Source organism: Vicugna pacos, chromosome 5 (assembly GCF_048564905.1).
Source record: "Vicugna pacos chromosome 5, VicPac4, whole genome shotgun sequence".
Classification (NCBI taxonomy): Eukaryota; Metazoa; Chordata; class Mammalia; order Artiodactyla; family Camelidae; genus Vicugna; species Vicugna pacos.
The window spans coordinates 73,872,660-73,894,704 of NC_132991.1; the positions used below are offsets into that span (position 1 = coordinate 73,872,660).

The 22,045-nt window shown below is 36.9% G+C and overlaps 1 protein-coding gene across 3 annotated transcripts in view; it reads left to right on the forward strand.

Moving 5' to 3' along the window:
- DNAH7 (dynein axonemal heavy chain 7) overlaps nt 1-22,045 on the forward strand; it is a 209,878-nt gene that overhangs the window by 160,337 nt on the left and 27,496 nt on the right. For all 3 annotated transcript variants that reach the window (XM_072961566.1, XM_072961567.1, XM_072961568.1), the window contains 8 exons: nt 2,195-2,328; nt 3,067-3,402; nt 8,594-8,720; nt 9,851-10,045; nt 11,549-11,641; nt 15,688-15,864; nt 16,492-16,653; nt 18,861-19,061. In XM_072961566.1, coding sequence (XP_072817667.1) covers nt 2,195-2,328; nt 3,067-3,402; nt 8,594-8,720; nt 9,851-10,045; nt 11,549-11,641; nt 15,688-15,864; nt 16,492-16,653; nt 18,861-19,061 — 1,425 coding nt within the window. The remainder of the gene's footprint in view (nt 1-2,194; nt 2,329-3,066; nt 3,403-8,593; nt 8,721-9,850; nt 10,046-11,548; nt 11,642-15,687; nt 15,865-16,491; nt 16,654-18,860; nt 19,062-22,045) is intronic.

Sequence of the window (22,045 nt, forward strand, 5' to 3'; positions counted from 1 at the left end):
TCACATGGAAAACCCTTTTTTCAGTAAAAATCTATGAAAACATCATAAATAATATAAATAACTCTTAGTATACCAATAAGTCATTATAGGAGAAGTCATAAACCACCGTGGAGAGGAAACTATTTTATGATTCAGTATTGAAATCCCTCAGATCCCTAGAGAGTCTTATTGCTCCATTACTTTTAATTGCTGGGATTGATTAAACAGGGATTATAAAACATAGTGAGGCAGTTACTTGCTTTCATTTACAAATTAAAATACTTCCTCTCAATCTTATTTTTAGGATCTTTTATGTACCTTTTGCTTTCAAAAGTACCCAAGGGATGATATCACGCTGCTATAAACCTTCTGAATCTAAGTGAAAATAGAATTATGAAATCATATTTGTATGATTTTAAATGTTTGTGAGCAAATGGCTAGATTTGCAAAATCTTGATCTCAGAAGATCTACCATTAATGGGATATGAATGAACACCTCCTTATGTCTGAATAGAATGATGTAAAAACTGTAAAACATTCATTTCACTAAACACTGTGACTATGGTTTGGGGATTAAAGCAAATGTAGTCTGAGTGCTTGGTTTCTCATGCCAACAGGAAGCATCTCTTGAAAGCGTTAATTATAATTTTTCCATGACTAAGTGCCAAAGCAGTATAGAACTGCCTAACAACATTTAATAATTTTTATTGCTCAATTTTAAGAATTGCTTATTATCCCATATAAATTTATGATTATGCCAGTGTAATCTATACTTAGTGGCTTTCCAGGTCCACCATGGGGCAAGCAAGGGGAAAAGTTTAACCCAGAGGACACCACCATGCAGAAGGTGCCTGGGTTTGGGCAGAGGAGGAAGTTGCCTTCATAGGGGTACTGACTGCAAGGAGCTGATCACAAGTAGGACAATTCTCACAAAAGCAAAATTGCTCTGTTCCTACAGAGGAATTATTCTCTTACTAGGAAAGGTGGGGAAACACAAGTTTTCCCACTCAGCAGTCAGAGCTGAAGCACGCACAGACATTTCATAGTCTGTGTATACAAGACTCCGTAATCAGTTCAGCATAGCTAAATGAAAGGCACATGAAAAGGAGGAGTAGGAAGTGATGCTCAAGACATAGGTGCTCACTTTAACTCAAGACTTGAGGGCAGGCAGGCTGCAAAATAGATGTTTAAAAAAGGGAGGAGAAGGGGAGTCAAATTAAACCAAGGTCAAGTGTTTATTGGCTTATGGGTTCTTTGGTGACCTGAGCCAGAAGGTTCCTACAGTTTATTGTGGTGTGCATTGATGGGTATGTGGAGGCAGGGATGGGAGCAGATGATAGAGGGCTGCAGAATGAAATGAGGCAGAGACAGAAGGCACGTACAAATAACATTTCTGCTAGTGGAGTTATGACAATGCAAAGAGAGATCATTCAATAGCTGAAAGGGATTGTGTAGATGATTTGTTCTTTGCTTTTTAAAAAATATAGACCTAAGTATAAGTACTTTCCCACTTATGGGAAAGACTCAGGAGAGGGAGAATTTTAAGATGTAGGCAGCAGAGTGAGACTGCCTGTAAGAGCCATTAAGTTCAGAGATGAAGCAGGTGTTGGCGGACTGCATCTTGATGACACTGTTGAAATATACATTCCTTAGTTCATAATAGTGGCTGGTTATCATATTGTAATATGATACCACAATATAATATGCTGTATTATATATTAACGTCATGTATTAGAATATATAATATGATTATCATATTATAAATTACAATGTATACCTTACTTATGACAAGTAATCACAGTGTTCTTTTTCTTTTATCACACTCTGTAAGATCTCCTTTACTTGTTGACACCACTAGGATCCTTAAAACATAAATCAGCTAGTCCAGTCAATATGAAGGATGGCTTCCAATCTGATTCTAATTGATTTGGGGATTAAAGAGTTGTCAGAAGTTAGACCAATTTGAAAGAAGAATAAATTGATCACCAAAAGGAATCTTTTGAAGTGTTACATTTGTGAGCATGAGAAATTTTAGTGGGTTTTTAATCCACAATCAAGCTTGCCTATATCCTTAATCACAGTTGGGACAAACTCCATTTTTCACACATACTACTATGATAAATAGAGTCAATTTTAAGATCAGAACTTGAAGCATGTAAGCACTGTTCATAGAAACAATGATGTAATCATTGTGTATTCATTCATTTATTTATAGGTGACACTATTAAACTTCATGATCACCTCTGAGGGGATGCAGGACCAGCTTTTGGGAATTGTGGTGGCCCGAGAAAGGCCGGACCTTGAAGAAGAAAAGCAAGCCTTGATATTACAAGGAGCTGAAAACAAAAGGTTTTAAATATTGCAAAACACAGAATGAATTCTTTCTTGTTTCGAGGTCAATTAGATTGAATTAAAGTACATTTTAAAGATCTACTTTGTTAGGTATTAATAGGTGCATTGAATGGAAAGACTTGGTGGAAAATACAAGGTATTACCTTGCGTCTATGTTAATTTGGAAAATTGCATTGCAGAGTTTATTTTTACCTATAAGGTCTTAGGCACTGGAAGAATCAGAAGGACTGCCACAAGTCAAGGCAGTATATTTTCAACTATTCAACCAAGTTTGATCACAAAAGTTGTAGTATTCATTATGTAACTGAGGTTACCTGTTTTCACTGGAGTGCAGTGTAAATGAGCATGTAGCCTTCCACTTTCTGCTTGTAATATCTAGATCATAGGCAAAAAGGGTAATGCTTTGTAAGTCATGAAAAATTTCAGAAAATAAATGGAGTGATAACTTCCTGTTCCCTCAGGGCTGAGAACCTTGATGGCGGAGTAGATTGGCTTACCTTATCTCTCTCTGGTTACCACGTAAATGAGCATTAGAAGAAGAAGTGGAGCAGAAAAGCCTGTCTTTTTGACATTTTGCAAGATAAGAAATTAGGGTTACAGCATCAGCACTAAGGATATTTGTCACAATGTGATGCATTTCTTTAGGTGACACGCTCTTTGTTTCTCATCCAAGAACAGACACGCGAAGTGATTTTTAGTGATTTCTTCTCCTTCTAAAATTGTGTTTTATTCCAGGCAATTAAAGGAAATAGAAGACAAGATTTTAGAAGTTCTTTCATCTTCGGAAGGCAATATATTAGAAGATGAAACTGCTATTAAGATATTATCTTCCTCCAAGGCTTTGGCTAATGAGATTTCTCAAAAGCAGGAAGTGGCCGAGGAGACAGAGAAAAAGATTGATGCCACCCGCATGGGCTATCGTCCTATTGCCGTTCACTCCACCATCCTGTTTTTCTCTATTGCTGATCTAGCGAACATCGAGCCCATGTACCAGTACTCGCTGACCTGGTTTATTAACCTTTTCACCCTCTCTATCGAAAATTCAGAGAAATCAGAAATTTTGTCAAAAAGGTATGTAAAAGCAGTGTGAATTAATACTAATTTGTGTATGAAAAATCAGTGGTAATTGATGGCTTCATTGTTTCAGAATGGCGTCTGCCTTACAGCCATGTAGCTAAAATGAACTTGATTAATAATTGGAGACCAGAAATAAATTTGAGGGTTAGAAATTGAGCAGATGTGACCAAATTCAGTCTGCCAGGAAATGCCTCACAGAGATATGGGATTACAATGTAGTTCTGTTTATCATTTGCAAAATACATTTATGATTGGAGCTTTGGAAAAAGAACATTGTACTCCTAAAAGACATGACTCTTGCCCTCTGTAAGTTCGCATTTCAAAAGTTACAATTTCACTTTTTGGTATACAGATATATAAAATTTGTTGGAAGACAGGGCTTCTAAGGATAATCTGTTGTGATTATTTGTGTTATTCTTGTTTACATTAAACACTTTATTTTACTATTAGCTATTAAGTAAGTAATGAAATTAAGACCTACTTAATAGTAAATCTATGAGAGAATAAAATTTTATTTTATTTGTCAGTGAGATAAATTTTAGTTTAGTATTAAAGTGAGTTTTTAATAGCATCGAACGTGAAATTGAACAAAGAAAATCATTAATGGCAAGATTTGCCCTTTGTAACTTTACTGATCCCTGTGAAGACAGATACTTTCGTACCCACGAAGGAAATATGATTCACTGCTTATCACTCACAGTTAGGAATTATCTTTTTAGAAATCCAAAATGCTCATCTCGTGAAACCTCAATTGAATTCCTTTCATTTATCATGGTAGAATTTTGCTAAATTTTAAGTATTCTTAGGCTGAGCAATTTCTGGTCAGTATCGTTCATTATTTTATGAGCCTATGTATGAGACTAATGAAGATGTAAGGCTGATACCAGGCTAGCAAACAGTTTTTCAAATGTCTGCCCCCTGGGAAAGAGAAGAGAAGGCGGAAGGACAGTATCTTCAGGGAAGAAATGTGAGATGGTAGAGTTTAACATTTCTGTTTATATTATGATATTTGAAAATGTTGTTTCTTTCTCTATTTCTTCCAGTATCTGACTTTTTCAAGGTTAGCAAGGATTACTAAAAAACAGAAAACAAACATTTAAGTTACTTTTCTTAGAAAAGTTCCCAGCCATTTGCATTGTGTTATATGCTTGAACAAGCCTGTCTGGTTTTCCATACTAAATTCTGAGTTCCCCGAGACAAGGATTTAAAAAAAAAAAATTCCTAGAACCTAGAACTCACCACAGTACTAATCATAAGGAATGACTCAGGAAATGATGTTCTGCTTTACACTAAAACAAGACTACCAGAATGCGATCATTTTAATTAGTTTAAAATCAAGGTATGTACTGGAGTCTAGAGAAGGAACTTTCTTTGCTTTGTCACTTAGACATATTTTGTGTACAAGGCTGGGAAAAAATTAGGGCAATTTTAGACTTTAAAATAATTATTGGTTCCTTCATTATCTCATTATATCAAATTAGGACACATCCACAGAGATGACATCTGTTTTTCATAACTATGATCTAGCCCTTATGATTTATAGAAATCAATTGCTTTTACCCAGCTATAAGATTTGAATGAAATCCAGAAAACAAAAATGTGCCTGTTTCTTTTTTAGTTAAACTCCTTTGATTAGGAACAATGAAAATCATATGACCACAGTGATCTTGAAAATATGTCCAAAGAATAAATAGAAAAAAAATAATTTGAAAATTTTTGACATTATTATTAAACACATAGAAACACGCAGAAATCAAAAATATTTGCTTTATGAATTTTCATAAGTGAGCACATCTCTGTAACCAATGCCCAGATCAAGACATGGCACATTAACAACAGCCCAGAAACCACTCTGTCCCCTTCAAGTCACCAAAACCCCTGTCCCCCAAGGTAATCACTGTCCTGACTTTGAACACCAGAGATGACTTTTGCCTGTTTTAGAATATCATATAGATGAAATCACAAGGTCTATGTTTTTTTTTTGGTGGGGGGCTCTGGTATCTTGCGCTTAACATTGTGTTTGTGAAATTTATGTTATTTTGTACAGTGCAGTGGTTGGTTGACTTTCATCGTTAAATAATATTTCATGTGCTTGTCTGCTGTTGGGGAAGTGTAAAAGCAAACCTTCTCCCAATCCAGAAATTTTCTTCACAAAGTAGTAGAGAAAGAGAATAGTTTTTGACTGGATAAGTGTTAAACCAGAATGTGAATCGCATCACCGGCAATCCTCCAAGAGACTGCAAAGACAGAAATCCTCTCCTCACTTTACCGGCTCGGTTAGCAAACCTGGCTCCATCCAGAGGAAAAACAAATATTTCTTATTTTTATGACTGGAGATAGTTTTGCAACTAGGAACCAGGTGCCAATGAAGTTAGCCCATGAAGATGTCTCCCAGGTCCTTGAGAAAGACATTCTTGGGTCATGACTCTAATGAGAGTCCTTCCTAGTTTTCACAAGAATTTATATACATTTCAAAGAGAGGAGAAAGTACTTTTAATTTTAAATTTTCAAAAGTAAATTTTCTAAGAAAAAGGAGAGCGAAATCTTTTTTTCATTTTCAATACAAAAAAATTAAACTTCTTATTTTTATTTATCCTTTCCTATACCACAAATTATTCATTCACTCTCCTGTTGAGGACATTTGGGTAGCGTCCAGTTTGGGGCTATTATAAATTTTTGCTGCCTTGAACACTCTTGTGTGTGGCTCTTGTATGTACCAGTGTCTGGCAGGTCCATATCCAAGAATGGATTTGATGATCACAGGGAATGCTTATGTTCTACGTTAGTAAAAATTGCCAAATAAGGGTTTCAAAGTGGCCATATCAAAAGAGACTCTTTTAGTAGTTTTGTTTAATCTTCAGAATTTAGAGTTCTCATAGGAATTGTTTATCTGTCAATCATTGGTAAACATCAGATAACCTGTTAAATATATGTAATTTTTGCTTGTCAATGATGCCTCAGTAAATCTAGGGGAAAAGAAATCAGATAACCTGTGGACTTTAGCCAGCTATTGGATTATAGCTGTAACAAAGACATAGAAAGCTTGTGACTATTAAAACCATGCTACTAAATAGTTTGAGACTCTTAATATTAGCCTAAAATTATCTCATTTCCTTTTACTCAGAGATTAAAAATTATTTCTATTTTGTTTGTCTTCTGATGGTTGTTATTCATAATAATTACAATTTCACTTTGACACCAAACATGTTACAACTATTATGGTATATGCTATGAAATAGCCTAATAATTTGGGTCATCTGTGTTTTATAAAATTTTTAATGCATCAGAATTTATTATAGCAGAATAAGTAACTAGCAAAAAATACTTAAGTACAGAAACAAAAATTGAATAGGACATAGCTCTGTTACAGGAATCAAACTGAAATCTTTCTCAAAAATACACATAAGATCACACATTCATGCCACACACACAGTTTTTTTTCCTTCTACCTCTATCAAGATAATTTCCCCATGTTATTAAATACTCTTCTGACATAATTTTAGTAGCTGTACAATACTATATACCTTTTTATGAATGCACCATAATTTTCTTATTGTAAGACTTGAAAGCAGTCTTCGGCTTTTGTATTATAAATAATACTGCAATAAATGTAAAGGTCCACATCATTGATTATTTCCTCGTGCTGAATCCCAGAATTATGACAAAGGGGTTGTCTTCTTTCAGACTCCTGGTATGAATTCCTTTCCTGTAAGGTTATTCAAATGTACATGTTCAGAGAGCATGAACGATCTTATAACACTGTGTCATGCATCAGCATTGAAAATGTTCATTTTTATTCTCTTTTACACTGTAACTGATTATTAAAATATCATATTTAAATATGCATTTTTATCACCAGTGAGACTGAACTTGAAGTTCTAATATGATTAAGCCATATAATTTTCCCTTCGATCTTCCTAGCTACAAGAGGAAATTTGTCTTAAAGTGCAGAACTTTTCATTTTATTCTAGAGAGACCAAATCTGAGTCACCCTGTATTAATTGTGCTGTTACTGATGAGAGAAATTAAATACCAAGTGTGAAAACACCACCTATTAGCATAAAGATGCGGACAGAAATATGATTATTTTAAACCTTCAAAGAATTCAGCTGTATTTTAGTAACTAGTTTCAAGGCCCTGTCTACCAAGTCTTTTTCAGAGTTCTCAATTAGAAATAAAATATATCAATTTGTTGTAATTCTTTTTATGAGATGCTGACAGGGGATAACATAGTTAAAGAAATAGAAAGGCAAGGAAAAAACTGGAGCTGGATGGACTGCAGCGGAGACTGTCAGCCTGGAAAGCTGTGGTTGTACTGCTAGATTGTTTAATTCTAGACACATAAGAAGCACTTAGATAATTTTGCGTAATCATAATCAAAATGTGCTAATTTTCCCTTTAGATAATTGACCTGCTTAAATAATTCAGGTCATTAATCTATGTCAGTCCTTAGCTCTCTACACGTTTTCAGCCAACTTTTTATTTCTGTTATAACTGTTGTAACCTATATAATAAAAATACTTAAAAAATGTTTCTTTCAGTGGTAGTTTACCCCTCATGAGGTAATTAGTGAAAATGCTTAAAGTGGTATGTTCATGTTAAGAATTACTATGTTAGGAAAGTGTTAGTTGCAAATACTGTGATTATTCACATTTCTATGTTTTCTCTATGTGGTTTTTATCTCTCAGGTTTTGTAATTTCTCTGGCTTTTATGGATTTATGAGCAGAGTAGCATATTACTAAACTTAATGTTAATTGAAAAAGAAACTATTAACTTTAGTTTGTTCATTTAATACATAGCATAAAACATTTGGAAGTGTTTATGGAATGAGGAAATCCAATTTTACCCCCAAGAAATATCTTACAGTTAAAAGTTGTCCAAAGGCTATTAAATGTAATAGATTAATATGCCATGCATTGGCTTTTTTTTCCAAAAAGAAGATTAAGTTTTTTAAAAAGTCAGTTGACGGTAAAAATGCGATGCTACTGAGGTGTCCTACACTGTGCAGCTGTCAAATTGGTGCCCCCAGTTAATGAGGATCCTTGATTGGGAAGTAATTGACCAGAAAGCATATTAGAAGAGCATACATCTAAACGGTTTATAATAGGTTTCCTTAAGAGCTTTTTTTTTTTTGAAAGGATAATGCATTTTTATTTATTTACTTTTCTTTCTGTTGACCCTTAGGCTTCAAATTCTCAAGGATCACTTCACTTACTCCCTTTATGTTAACGTCTGCCGATCCCTCTTTGAAAAGGATAAACTCCTCTTTTCCTTTTGTCTGACTGTAAATCTGCTGATACATGATCGTTTGGTCAGTACTGTTTTAATTTGTAGGGGAAAAAACCATATTAATGTCAATTCATTAATTTGTGAATTTATATGGGAATATATATAAAAGGATTGTAAATAGTTCGTTTTTTAAAAGGTAAGTGCCACAGCTTGTTTTTTTTTAATTTGGGTGGGGGTGATTAGGCTTATTTATTGAAAAAAAAATTTTTTAACAGAAGTACTGGGAATTGAACCTAGGACCCCATGCATGCTTAACATGCCCTCTACCACGGAGTTATACCCTCCCCCTATAAATAGGTCATTAATAATAACTATCATAGTTAAGGCAAGGCATCACAACTAGATGGAATTTCACAGAGGTGGAAAATAAGTAGAGTTCATTATATATTACTACTTAAAATTTTGTATGTTTTAGTTTAAAGTAGTTTCTATCAGAATCTCATATAAGTATGCCCATAAATGTACCAAGTATATTGATATATGTACACCAAGTAATAGTATAAATGGTCATGTTTTCAGGAATTTTTGCAAGTTCATCAAATCTAACCATTGGGCTTAACAATACTATTAATTTCTGCTGTTTCAAATCTATTTACTTAAACTATAGGAAGCACTTTCAGAATGGAAGAGAGGTATTGTATAAATTCACTACTTTATGCACTTATGTGTTTAAGATTTATTGATTTCATATGGTGATGTATTAGTTGAATTCTGAAGGAGTAAATTCTTCATTTTTGCATTTCTTGGAAAAATTTCAAGCAGTACCTCATTATATTTTATGGAAAATCATTGAAAACATGGCAGGTTGATGGCTGTCTGTCTTGCCACAATTTTTAGAGCCAGTAAAACTCTAAGCAGTCACTTTGGAAAGCATATATTTAAATAGAATAAATTCAAATTTTCATGTTTAGATCATTAATTCTGGAAGAAAATGAACAAACAGCATCTGTCTAGAATGGAACGATTTTGAAAACTCGTTATAATGGATACAACTGTTTTCTTATGAGCAGATACTGAGCTATACCAGTAACTGTAGAATTGTATAGGGACCACACCTAAAACTTGAAAATCAGTCAATTATTTCAAAATGCTTATGAATTTACTCTGTACATGATGAATTCATCTCTGTTCATTCTACTTTGTTTTCCAAAGATTAATAAAGCTGAGTGGAGATTTCTGCTAACCGGTGGCATTGGACTGGACAATCCTTATACCAACCCCTGTACATGGCTTCCTCAAAAATCTTGGGATGAAATCTGTCGACTAGATGATTTACCTGCCTTCAAAACCATTCGTAGGGAGTTTATGCACTTAAAGGATGGATGGAAAAAAGTATATGATAGTTTGGTATGTTTTTAACCCTCTTGCTTATTTCAAAGTTTTAAAATGGGGAAAATTATGCCAAATAATTTATTCTTATCTTTGACTAAAAACAAGATTAAAGGATGCTTTAAATAGCTGGTCAGATATTAAAATCAATGTTTCGAGTAAATTATCCCCACCTTCTAAACTGGCGGTTGTGTTTTCACTTCTATTCAAATTCTTTGAAATGTGTAGAGATGCAAAAAAGCTGCGTGGTCTTTAAAAATACTCTTTTTGAATTTCCATGCCAGGTTTTGATTATCAACTTAGACTTTGGCAATCATAATGGCAAATGAGTTAAAATTTTACACAACAGCTACTGTTTAGATTTTCTGAATGCCAAATACAAATTAATATTTTTGTCCTTTGAGAAGAGGGAAAGGCTAATAATTCTCAAATGATTTTCATGAGACCCTGTCTTGCTAATCGGAGACTGTCACAGCTAACATGTATCGTGATTCTCAACTTCCCTCCTGGAATGCATGGAAACTGTTGCCTTCCCTCACTTTTTCTTTAGCACAAGGGTTAATATTTTGCCAATTCCCAGTTAATTTTTTCTATTGATTCTACTCTCTTGACATTCTGCTTTCCTTGGGTTTAATAAGCAACAGCACCGTTTGGGGGAGGTGGGAGGAGGAGAGAAAGAGCCAGACGTGTGGAGAACACTTTTTATTTGGTTACCTATTTGTTTTATTAACACATGATGATGAGATTGTGTCTGCACATGAATTCAGATATTTTGGGCTGGATCTCTTCTTTTTTAGTAATAAAAATATACTTCCCAGAGACGAATATGTTTTTGTGGAGTAGTTCTTTCTAGTTTAAATAGAAATTTTATTTACTCCACTGAAGCATCCTACATATCTGAGATCCTGCATAGCCTTTCCTGAAGTTTCAAAGGTACAAATGTCTCTTTCTTTTTCAATGTTTATCCCTTCTCCTGGGATCTTGATACCTCTCTTCTTGTATATTTTTCATCACACTCTTTTGGCTTCTTCTTTACTATACACATTCTCAAATACCCCTTTATTTAAAAAAAATCAAAAATTGTTCAAAACAAGAAATAGCACAATAAGCTTTAGTATGACATCCTTCTTCTTTTGTAATAAATGTTTATTTTTATAAATAAATAATAAGAGCAGTTGGTAGGTTTTAAAAATGCTTTTGGAGAAATAGTGGGAAAAACGTTCCTAATGCACATTTATTTTTTTAACAAGAGGGTTCATTTTGTCTATTGATCAATATTTATATTGACATTCACTTGCTTAATTCATGTCCTAGTTTTGATTTTTGTACTGGCATTTTAAATTTTCTTTTCAGATCTTATTTCATGACATTCCCCCAACCTAATAAAATTTACATTAGCATTCTTGATTTCTCTTGGTCATTATATGTGTTCTCTAAAAGTTGGTCTAAAAGTCAAAATACTGGGTTTTTTAAAGAAATAATCTTCCAGATAACATTGAATTATATCCACTGTCATTTTAGGAACCACATCATGAGGTCTTCCCTGACGACTGGGAAGATAAAACAAGTGAGTTTCAAAGGATGCTTATCATTCGTTGCTTGAGGCCAGACAAGGTAAATGTGAGCTTTGAAAGCTGTCCAGTGATTCGCGTCCCTCCTCTCTATGCAGTCCAGCCAAATAGGTGTTTCCATATGTAATCATGGGGGGGAGGGGAAGGAGCCTGGTGGAAATAACACCACTTCCTTCCAATGCAGCTATTTTGCAAAAAGTTTGTGTATTTATTAAAACCACACTAAATGAGTCACTAACCAGATTTTATTTTATAGTTTTATTTATGTTGTTATTCTTCCTTTTAACGTAGGCTTCCCCAGTACCTCACAATCTACTTCCTTTACAGGCAGTAATTTTATTTTTATTCTTATTGTGTCAATGAAATTAGTCAATGGTGTTTACATGAAACTGATTCACTAGAATTTCTGGCTTCTCAAATGCTATCTTAGACACAGTTCTTTGTTGGCCTTTGGAAAGCTAGTAGAATATTGTTTTTAAGACATTCATCATTGCTGACTACAAAGGAAAATGTCAATATTGTTAGTTTTCATTTCTTTAAATAATAAATTATATAACCAGTGAATCTGCTGACCTGTTATATCAGCGAATTTCAGTATCATCGACAACCTCATTTGTATTATTAAACTCTGAGACAACGAACTATTCACTCAAGTATAATGAACCATGTCTGCAGAGAAACCCACATACTCTGAGAAAAATGTAGACTTTAGGAGTGTTGGTAAAAAATTGAAAAAATATCCTAATTGTCCACTGTTACTATTCAAGTAAAAGTAATACATAATTCTTTCAAAACTTAACTGTATTCACAATTTGAGTTGCTAAGGAATGTAAGATAATACTTCCATTCTAACCAAAAAAAAACTGAACTTAGATAATGAAAACATTATTTAAAAAAAAAATGGTTTTTCTACGCATCAGTAATAATGTAAGATAGAGGCCCTCTTTTCTCTGTAAACCATAGTCTGCTCCAGGAGCACAGGTAATTCTTGCGTGAGTTGGCAGTTTGGTCTTAGCCAGGGCCAAAGTGTCCACTGGGCACAAGGCCTAAGGCCCCAATACCCTTAGGGGTTCATGACAATGTTTTAATTTCTTTTAGAAACAGAAAACAAATCAGTCTGTATTATATTTGTAATTAAACCAGAACAGTTGTAAAATACAACTTTTTATATTCATCGATGGAAGAAGGGGCCCGCAAAGTGCCGAGAATCCCTGCAAGTCATAGTCCTGCCCAGCTCTTAGGTACTGGGAGTGCCTACAATTGTGGAGGAATCGTTGTTAAATTGACAAAACATCCTCCCCTGTGGTGGCCCTTTTAAAAATCAGTCTTCGTGGACACTTTAGTGTTAAGCCTCGGAAGTTTTCACTTCAAGTATTAAATGTGGAAGAATATGAAATGCTTCAAACTCTTGCCTAATACGGCTTCCTCCTGTATAATCTTTTATCAGAAATTTTCAAAGATTTTCAGTTTGTTTTCTAAGCTAAAGACTGTTATCCTAAATGATTCTGTGTGTACCGTTGGCCTTCTCCCCTCAATATTTGACAAAGACATTTCTGTTCATATTTTATGTTGAATTTCATTAAAAATGATTAATGAGCTATTTCCTAATTGCAGTAGTTTATAACTATCTCTTCCCCAGTTTTATGTGTTTAAAACTTTGACATTTTAATCTGAAAATATGCTGAGCTACCAAATAGATCAGATATTACTTTCCATAATCACTCTCTTCTTAAAGTGTGTTTGACGGAGGGGATGGAATTAGATAGTCAAGCTGAGGGATTTGTGTTTGTATCTTTTTGTTTGTTTTTCAATCAATTGAGGTTGAACTTACAGTTTCATGCTTGTCTTAGCTACTCGGTACAATGCTTTAGCACCTCGTCTTATAACTTTTTCCTATATGTTTCCATATCTCCTCTAGAGTTTTCCTTGGCTAGGTGGATCAGTGTAGACATTAATGCAATTTACCAGAGTAAGAGTTTCTGATTCTGCTCTCCTGCGTACACTCGAGGTGGGGGGATTGTGGCCATAAACCTTGCTTTCGCGTGTGAAATGTAAGCAGAAGTGTCAGGGCAGAAGCATGTAACTACCAGTGTGAGATTACCCAGAGTAATCCCCTGCTGTCAAAATTGTGGAACCCCCTGTTGATATTTAAATGCCATAAACAGGCTGCACTGCCCAGCCAGCGCAGGGAGAGTTAGTTGCCTGGGCACCTGGATGACTTTGCTGGGACAGGAAATGAGCTTTTGTTGTGTTAAACCACGGAGATCTGGAAATTGTTTGCTACTACAGGGTAATTCAGTTTTTCCTAAGTGATTACTAGTTACCATTATTCGTACTATCACACCCATAATCCCTAATAGAGACATAATTAGTGGTATGCTCTGAGATTACTAGAAACCTCAAAGCCTTCAATTTGGCTGTTACCAGGTATTTTAATTTCTAGTGACAAATTGTTGACTTTGGAATCTATATATTTAAAAATAATATATGGCTGTTATACTTTGAAAAGAATGATTTTCCAAAGCAAAATGATATTAGCATACCATAGAAAGGAGCTTTCTCTGACTTCACTTAATATGATCATCTCTAGGTCCATCCATGTTGCTGCAAATGGCATTTTATTCTTTTTTGTGGCTGAGTAATATTCTATTATATTTATATACCACATCTTTATCCAGTCATCTGTCGATGGACATTTAAGTTGCTTCCATGTCTTGGCTATTGTAAATAATGCTGCTATGAACATTGGGTTGAATATATCTTTTCAAATTAGAGTTTTCTCCAGATATTTGCCCAGGAGTGTGATTGCTGGATTATATGGTACCTCTATTTTTAGTTTTTTAAGGAACCTCAGTACTGTTCTTGATAGTAGCTGCACCAATTTACATTCCCACCAAAAATGTAAGAGGGTTCTTTTCCACACCCTCTCTAGCATTTATTACTTGTAGACTTTGTAATGATGGCCATTCTGACTGGTGTGAGGTGATACCTCATTGTACTTTTGATTTGCATTTCTCTACTAGTTAGCAAAATTGAGCATCTTTGCATGTGCCTGTTGGCCATCTGCATGTCTTCTTTGGAGAAATGTCTGCTTAGCAGAAAAGACCATCTTTCTGAGAATCTTGGTATCTGCAGATTGCTTCTCCAGTTTGCTTTAAGTTCAGAAAAGAGAGCTGGTGGAATTGCCATCCTAATTTGGAGCATTGTGTGGACACAAAATTCCATCCTTGGATATAAGCAGGTGTCCAGTTGGAGTGATTCTGAAACTTCCAAAAAATTCTTTATGTTCCTGTCACTCCATTACTCCTCTTCCTGGGATATGTTTAGGTACTTTGTTATGCTAGATACAGGGACGTTTGTTTATTAAGCCTATGTTTATCACTTGTTTGGCTCACACCTGAGTCGTGGTTAGCTGGAGCCACTGCCCAGAGATGCCAGGTGTAAACCCTTCATCAGAAGAAGGAATGATGTGTCTGGTGTTGTACATCAGCCGTACTGCTTAATACAATTCTACTCCCACATCAGTGCCTGAGAGGGACCCCTAACCTCAAAGTTCTGCTCTGTCTCAAACACACTCCCAGAAAATGCACAGACATGTCAGAAAGTTTCTGCAAAGCGGTTTTGCCTGTTTCTTGGGAATAGGACTTGTTTCTGTTTCACAGTTCCTTTCCTTTTCTTTCTTTTTTTTTCAGCCAAATCAGTTCTTTCTTGGTGGTATAGTATTATATAAATCATACTAGAATTTTCTACTTTTGAGTTGTTGAGTTTGGAACATAGTGTTTTAAAACTTAAGAGTTAAGATTTCTTATATTCTTTATCCACAATGTGTTAAGTACTCAGTGAAAGGAAGAAAAATGCGTTTGAGTTCTGGCATCACTAACCATCCACCTTTTATTATTTAAATAATGCAGAATTTCTATCTAAAATACAACTATATAAAGTGATAGCTTTGCCTCTTTACCAACATTTATCAATATCTAAGTGAACATAGGTCGTGTCCTTTATTTTAAAATACCTTTGAATGTGAAATCTTTAAGGTTTTAGGCAGATTTTGTATATTCCTCCAAATATATTCTTGTCCCTTTCTAGATTATTCCAATGCTGCAAGAATTTATAACCAACAGACTGGGACGTGCATTCATTGAACCACCCCCATTTGATCTGTCCAAGGCATTTGCGGATAGTAACTGCTGTGCACCGTTGATTTTTGTGCTGTCTCCGGGAGCGGACCCCATGGCAGCCCTTCTAAAATTTGCTGATGACCAGGTACCTTAAAACTCTGTTTTGTGTTCTGTTGCTTCAACCTGATTGTGTCAGTAAGCTGGGGACCCTCAGACAGGGCCTACGGCTCCCAAAACTCAAAACCTCTTCCAAAGAGGCATTCAGGTGGTAACTGCCCTAGAAATGAAGAGACCAAGGAGTCCTGGACACCCTGCCGAGAAACTGTAGATGAACTAGGATGTAGGAGAAATGTATTCCAGGCAAACATTTCCCACAGAATTTTTTAAGTAAACTTGAATGGGACTAGGGGCTAATGGTTTTTTCCCTCTGAATTGTATGCAATAACCAAATTAGTTAAAATACAATTATTCAAAGATCTGGAGGAAACAGGCTAAGTTCACTTGTCTATTCATAGTTTTCGGCTTTGGATTTTAGGAGCTGCTGTGTGATAGCCAGGCTCTTCGTCTCCTCCTGGTATTAAAAGTTAATTTTTTTTTGTCCCTGATCTCAACAATCAAAGGTCCTAGGGAGTTTTTCATTTATTACCATGGCTGTTTCCTACATAAATTGGCTTGCTTTTTATTTTTAATACTAACATTTCCTGCAATGATAATATTGATTCCTCTTTAAAATGTGATTTTTAAATAATCTCTTCACTGTTCTCGTATACAGGGATATGGGGGAACAAAACTTAGCTCTTTGTCTCTTGGTCAAGGCCAAGGGCCCATAGCGATGAAGATGTTAGAAAAAGCTATCAAAGAAGGAACCTGGGTGGTTCTTCAGAATTGCCACCTTGCCACGTCTTGGATGCCAACCCTCGAGAAAGTTTGTGAGGTAAAAGTGCAAGTTTATTTTTATAAGACTGTAGTCCCCCAGTGTAATTAGCAGTAGACACACCATCTAAGCAACTCCATTCCTGTCCTCTGCTTTAAGGGTTACAGGTCAGTGGTAGGGCTGGACTACAGGGGAGATGGGCTCACGCTGGGAACCAGAGGATGAGAAAACACATTGTCAGGCCTTGCCGAATCCCTCCTCCTAGGGATACGGGCTCATCCTGTGGGTCAGAAATAATCCTTAATCCAGACAAGCAGCCTCAAAGTTGGGAATAAACTACAGGGTAGGCAGAAACCAAGTTACTTTTTACAGCAGTGGACCAAAATCAACAGAGGAGGATTTTCAGGGTGAAATTTGTGTGGCCCCCTCTACCCAAAGGCTTTGAGGATGTAACTTTTCTGCAACTCACTTCCCACCCACTTAGCCAGTGACCCTGCTGCAGAGGATCAGTCTGAAGCCGAAGGAGCCCCCCTCCCATCCCCCGTGCAGCGGGCCACGGTGCTTTCCTGTTTTGGTGGGCAGAAATTCCAGGAAGAAAACCCTAGCTCAGCTGAGTAAACAGAAAACCTGGCGCTTGATTTCAACAAACATGGAGAAAAATACGTCCATCCATTATAATTCCCCGTGACCCTTGCCCTCTCCTCACTGGGTCCCTCGGGCTACTAGATTTACTCTGTCTCTAAGGTAGCTATAACTTGCACTACCCAGACATCCAGCTGACACCTTAAGGAGCAGACTGCATGGCTCTTTATGCCCCTTGTCACCACTTTGTTTTGTCTGTATCTCCCACTGGAGTGTAAGCACTGTTTTGTTCTCTGGTTTACCTCTAGCCCTTGAATAGTGCCTGGCCCATATGACATCATCAGTACGTATTTACTGAACCAGTGAATGAATATTGATTGCTTCACCACTTCAAACCTTTCAGTGGCTTGCCATTGCTTGAAGACAAGGTTCATGCCCCCTTCTCCATACAACACCCTTCTCCACCTGACCTTCGTCTGCCTCTCGGGTTTCATCTGCGGCCACTTTCCATCTTGACTTCCATGCACCAGCCATTGTACTTTCTTTCACTTTCACTGGGAGAACACCCTTTCACAAGAGTATAGGCCTCCAAAATAGATGTTTTTACTAATTGAAAAACTATTCTTTAATAGTATTGCCTTGACAACATCTCATGCTTCAGGCCTTCTCTTAGAGGTTTTATATTAGTGCCTGTTTCCTCAGGGTTCCTCTCTCTCTAAGCTGTTCTCATGACCTGTTGAATTGTATCATATATACCCATCATCCAAGAGAGAAGAGCTTCCCCCACGGGATGGTGAACTTGGTTCAAAGTCCCATGAGTCAGGCTACTTAAGTCACTGGGCATACGGTAGCTGGTAGGAGGAAAAGATGGTGGCTTCACCATTCATTAATGAACGTGGGTACCTGTGTATCCTTCCAGTTCCCTCACCCACCCTTCACCCCATGAGTGCTCAAAATTTTTTTTTTTTACTGACAAAGATTTGCAATTTAAAAAACTTATATACCACTGACATGGACAATTGCAGGAGGTAGCAGTAGGGAGTGCAACGGAACAGGAGAGAGGGAGGGGCCCATGATAATTATTCCAAGGTCCTTCAAGGTTCTGTCATGAGTGAGTGTTATCTCCTCCTCCACAGTGCAGGCCTGGCTCCCTTTAAACAGGTATGCTAATCCGTGATAAGTTTTCATGTTTCAGGGTATACCAGTTCCCCTTACCTTTCTAAATGGTCTTTTGTTTTTTCCATCCTTACTTGGTTTAATATTGGTTTGTCTTAGTTCATTGCTTATTCTCACAACCTGGCTACAGCAAGGAGGCATCATTCTTAACCTAGCTCTGGGGCAGAGAATTATTTCTGTAAATATTTCAGCAACATCAGCAAAGATATGAAAATTTTTGAAATCTCTTAGTCTTTATTGTGGCCAACTCTGAATTCCATAATGCCTTTGTAAACCTTACAGCCATGTAATGGAATTGTATCAGGGAGAGTGACAGCACCCTGGGTCTTCTCAGTGAAGTAGGTTTGTTTCTCCGGCAGAATCAGATGTTAAGGCTTCTGCCTTAGACTGCAGCAATAAGCCCTGTTTTGTAAAAATGCTTCCTCCCACTTCCAGCCCAGCCCACGCACGTATGATCTAGAGATTTTCCTTGCATTTTATACACCTTTTGTATCTTTCTTTTGTTGCAGGAGTTGAGTGTAGAAACAACACATCCAGATTTCCGAATTTGGCTGACAAGTTACCCGTCTCCAAACTTCCCCGTGTCTGTACTGCAGAATGGAGTGAAAATGACCAATGAGGCACCGAAAGGTTTACGGGCTAATATTATTCGATCATACCTCATGGACCCGATCTCTGACCCCGAGTTCTTTGGCAGCTGCAAAAAGCCTGTTAGTAATGGCTAAGTCTTGTTACCTCGGCCCTGTAAAGCAACCCAAGTGGCCCCCGGTGATCACGGATGTGTGTGCCGAGTAAAACTGCAAATTAAATAGGCCTCCCGCACTGCGGTGCAGTTGGTTTTGATTACTGATTATTGACTGTACTGGAGTCCATTTTATTAATATTTTATTTTAATTTTATCACCAGTCTCATTCCTGCTCAGCTGAGATCTTGCGGGGTGTCATTAATTATACAGCTTCCTATTTAGAAAGTCAGCTGTAAGCCATTCCCAGTACAAATCTGCAAGGTTGGAGAATCTTGTTTCAGGATATTAACTGAGCCCTTTGCTATTTGGAGCCATATCTTTAAATTAAAACATAAAAATATTTCCTCCATATAACTGTAATGAGAACCAAAATGATTTTACTCCCTTATTGATGGGGCTCATAAGGGTCTTTTTTTTTTTTTTTAGCATCACCAGGCAAGCAGGGAAGCCACCCACTGCTTTCATGATTAGATTTCTGTGTGTGAATGTCTGTGACCTAAAATTGTTTCATAGTGTTTTGCCATAATTAAAAATAGAAGAGGCTCTTTTTAAGAGGGGTTATGAACCTCGGTAAGTTTTTGCCATTAAAAAGCTCACACTTCTTGATGTTGGAATATGTTTTAAGTACACATCAAAAGAGTGCATTAAAAATAAAGGACTTTCATTAAACAAAAGTCTGGGGTACTTAAAAAAAAAGGGCCTGTGTTTAAAATTAAGTCAAACCTTATCCTAAGCATCCAAGACCTGCTGTGTGATAAACTTTTGCACTGATTGACCCAGTGAGAGCAAGTTACTCCCAGGTAGGTGGCGAGGGCATTTCTGCCTATGATGTCTGGACACAAGCCCTTTTGCAAAATTGTACTCCCATTCTTCTAGATCCAGAGGTCTCTCCAGTGTCAGTCACACAGATGGAAAGGCTAGACATTTATTTTTTGTGTCTAAACCCAAACCAAAATGTCAAATGCAGAAGCAGCACACCATATTTTTTCTGTTTTAACTTTTATTTGGAAATTATTTTGAACTTACAGAAAAAATGCACATATAAAAGTACAAAGAACAGCCCTATGCCTCTTAGCTACATACACCTCCCATTAACATGTACCATCTGTAGGTAAGTTAGCTGTGTCACTGCGTTTTATTCCTACATAAATACTTTAGAATGTATTGCTTAAGAATAGAGATGCTGTCTTATCCCAGTACAGATATTCGTTTAGTAAATTTAACAAAGATACACAATTGTATCTAATCTACTGTTTGTGCCCCAAATTTGTCAGTTGATCCAGTGACGTCCTTTAGAGCATTTTCCCTTTTCACCTTGGGATTGGTCCAGGGTTCCTGTCACATTAAGTAGCCATGTCTCTTTGCCTCCTTTAATCTGGATCACTGCCTCAGCTTTTCTTTGTCTTTGATGACCCTGACATTTCTGAGGAATTCATCTCCCCCCATTGTTTTTAATAGAGCATCTCTCACCTTGGGCTTGTTTGATATTTCCTCGTGATTGGGTTCAGGGTCCGCGTTCTCAGTCCCAGTACTCCACGGGTGAGCCGTGACCTCAGGGCGTCACACTGGGAGGCCCACGATGCCCCGTTCTCCCTCACTGATGGTACTCATTTTGATCACCCAGACAAAGGGTTGAATGATTTTGTCACGGTGTAATGACTGCTTTGCCCCTTGCAGCTAATTATCAGTCTGTGAGGAGACATTTTGGACTGTGCAAATACCCAGCTCCTCATCTACCCTGACCCAGATAGAGTAGCCAGTGATGGCTCTTGCTTGACCCAGCAGTTCCATGGTGATCCCAACTCCAGCACTCCCTCCACATTTGACACCTGACCTGCTATTGTCAAAAACAGCCCTCCCTGCTACCCCACTTATTTATCTTTTTTTGGTGTGGACTCATGAATTCCTTAGATTTTTTTTCCAGTGGTTTACAATTCATTACTATTTTTGAGTCTTCCTGCTCAAGTTGTCCCTAAATTGGTCAGTGGGAGCTCCTTTTACACTTGTTGGAGGTCCTATCATCCATCCATTCATGCATTATTATTATCATTAAGCGTCTTTCTGGCACAAGATGCTCCAGTCTCATTTGTACCCAAGTCCTGGAACCTGCCATTTTTCTGAAGAGCCCTGATTCCTGTTTAGAGGGGAATGATATTAGAGACCAAGATCTGGGTGCTAGATGGGCTCATTGCTATGGCATTTATTGTCTGCGGGTCTGGTTTGTTCAGCAGAGAACTTGGGAATATATCCATGCACTCACACGCATATGTACAAACCTATATACACACACATACACGCATACAAACAAGTCCATGTGCACACACACTCACATACATGTTTTAGAAGTAACGAGTTCATAGGAATACCTCCAGTTTCTGTCCGTCTATCCAGGGTTGGTTCTCCTCATTTCATACTGGCCTGGCCTTTCTTCTACAGTGAGAAGCCTGGATCCCACAACATCAACACATTGATTGATTTGTTCAATTCTCTAATACATCCAAAAGAGCTGCAGAATTACACAGCCTGTCTACCTTTACTTCTTCTACCTGTGTGGTTAAATTTATGCTACTTTCCTTTTGCCTCCCCCTCTCCCTTTCAATTTTATTCCATGGGGGAAACTTTCCCCCTGCCCTTGGATGAAACCTTGGGCAGCCTCATGGCTTTCCTGCTTACTGTCAGGTAATAAAATGACCTGTAGTCATTTTATACTGCAAAGCCAGTCTTGACTCAGAAATCAGAAAGTGCAACACAATACATTAATCAGTACTTCAACTTTTATTCGAAACATAAGTTTGAACTCTCTAGCACCTCACCTGGGACCTGTGGTTGGTAAGCTTCGTGCCACTGGGGAAAGAGGCTGGAGTTGGCATCTGTGGGTTTTTTTTTTTAAAATTGAAATATAATTGATTTCTAATATTGTGTTAGTTTCAGTGTACAGCGAAGTGATTA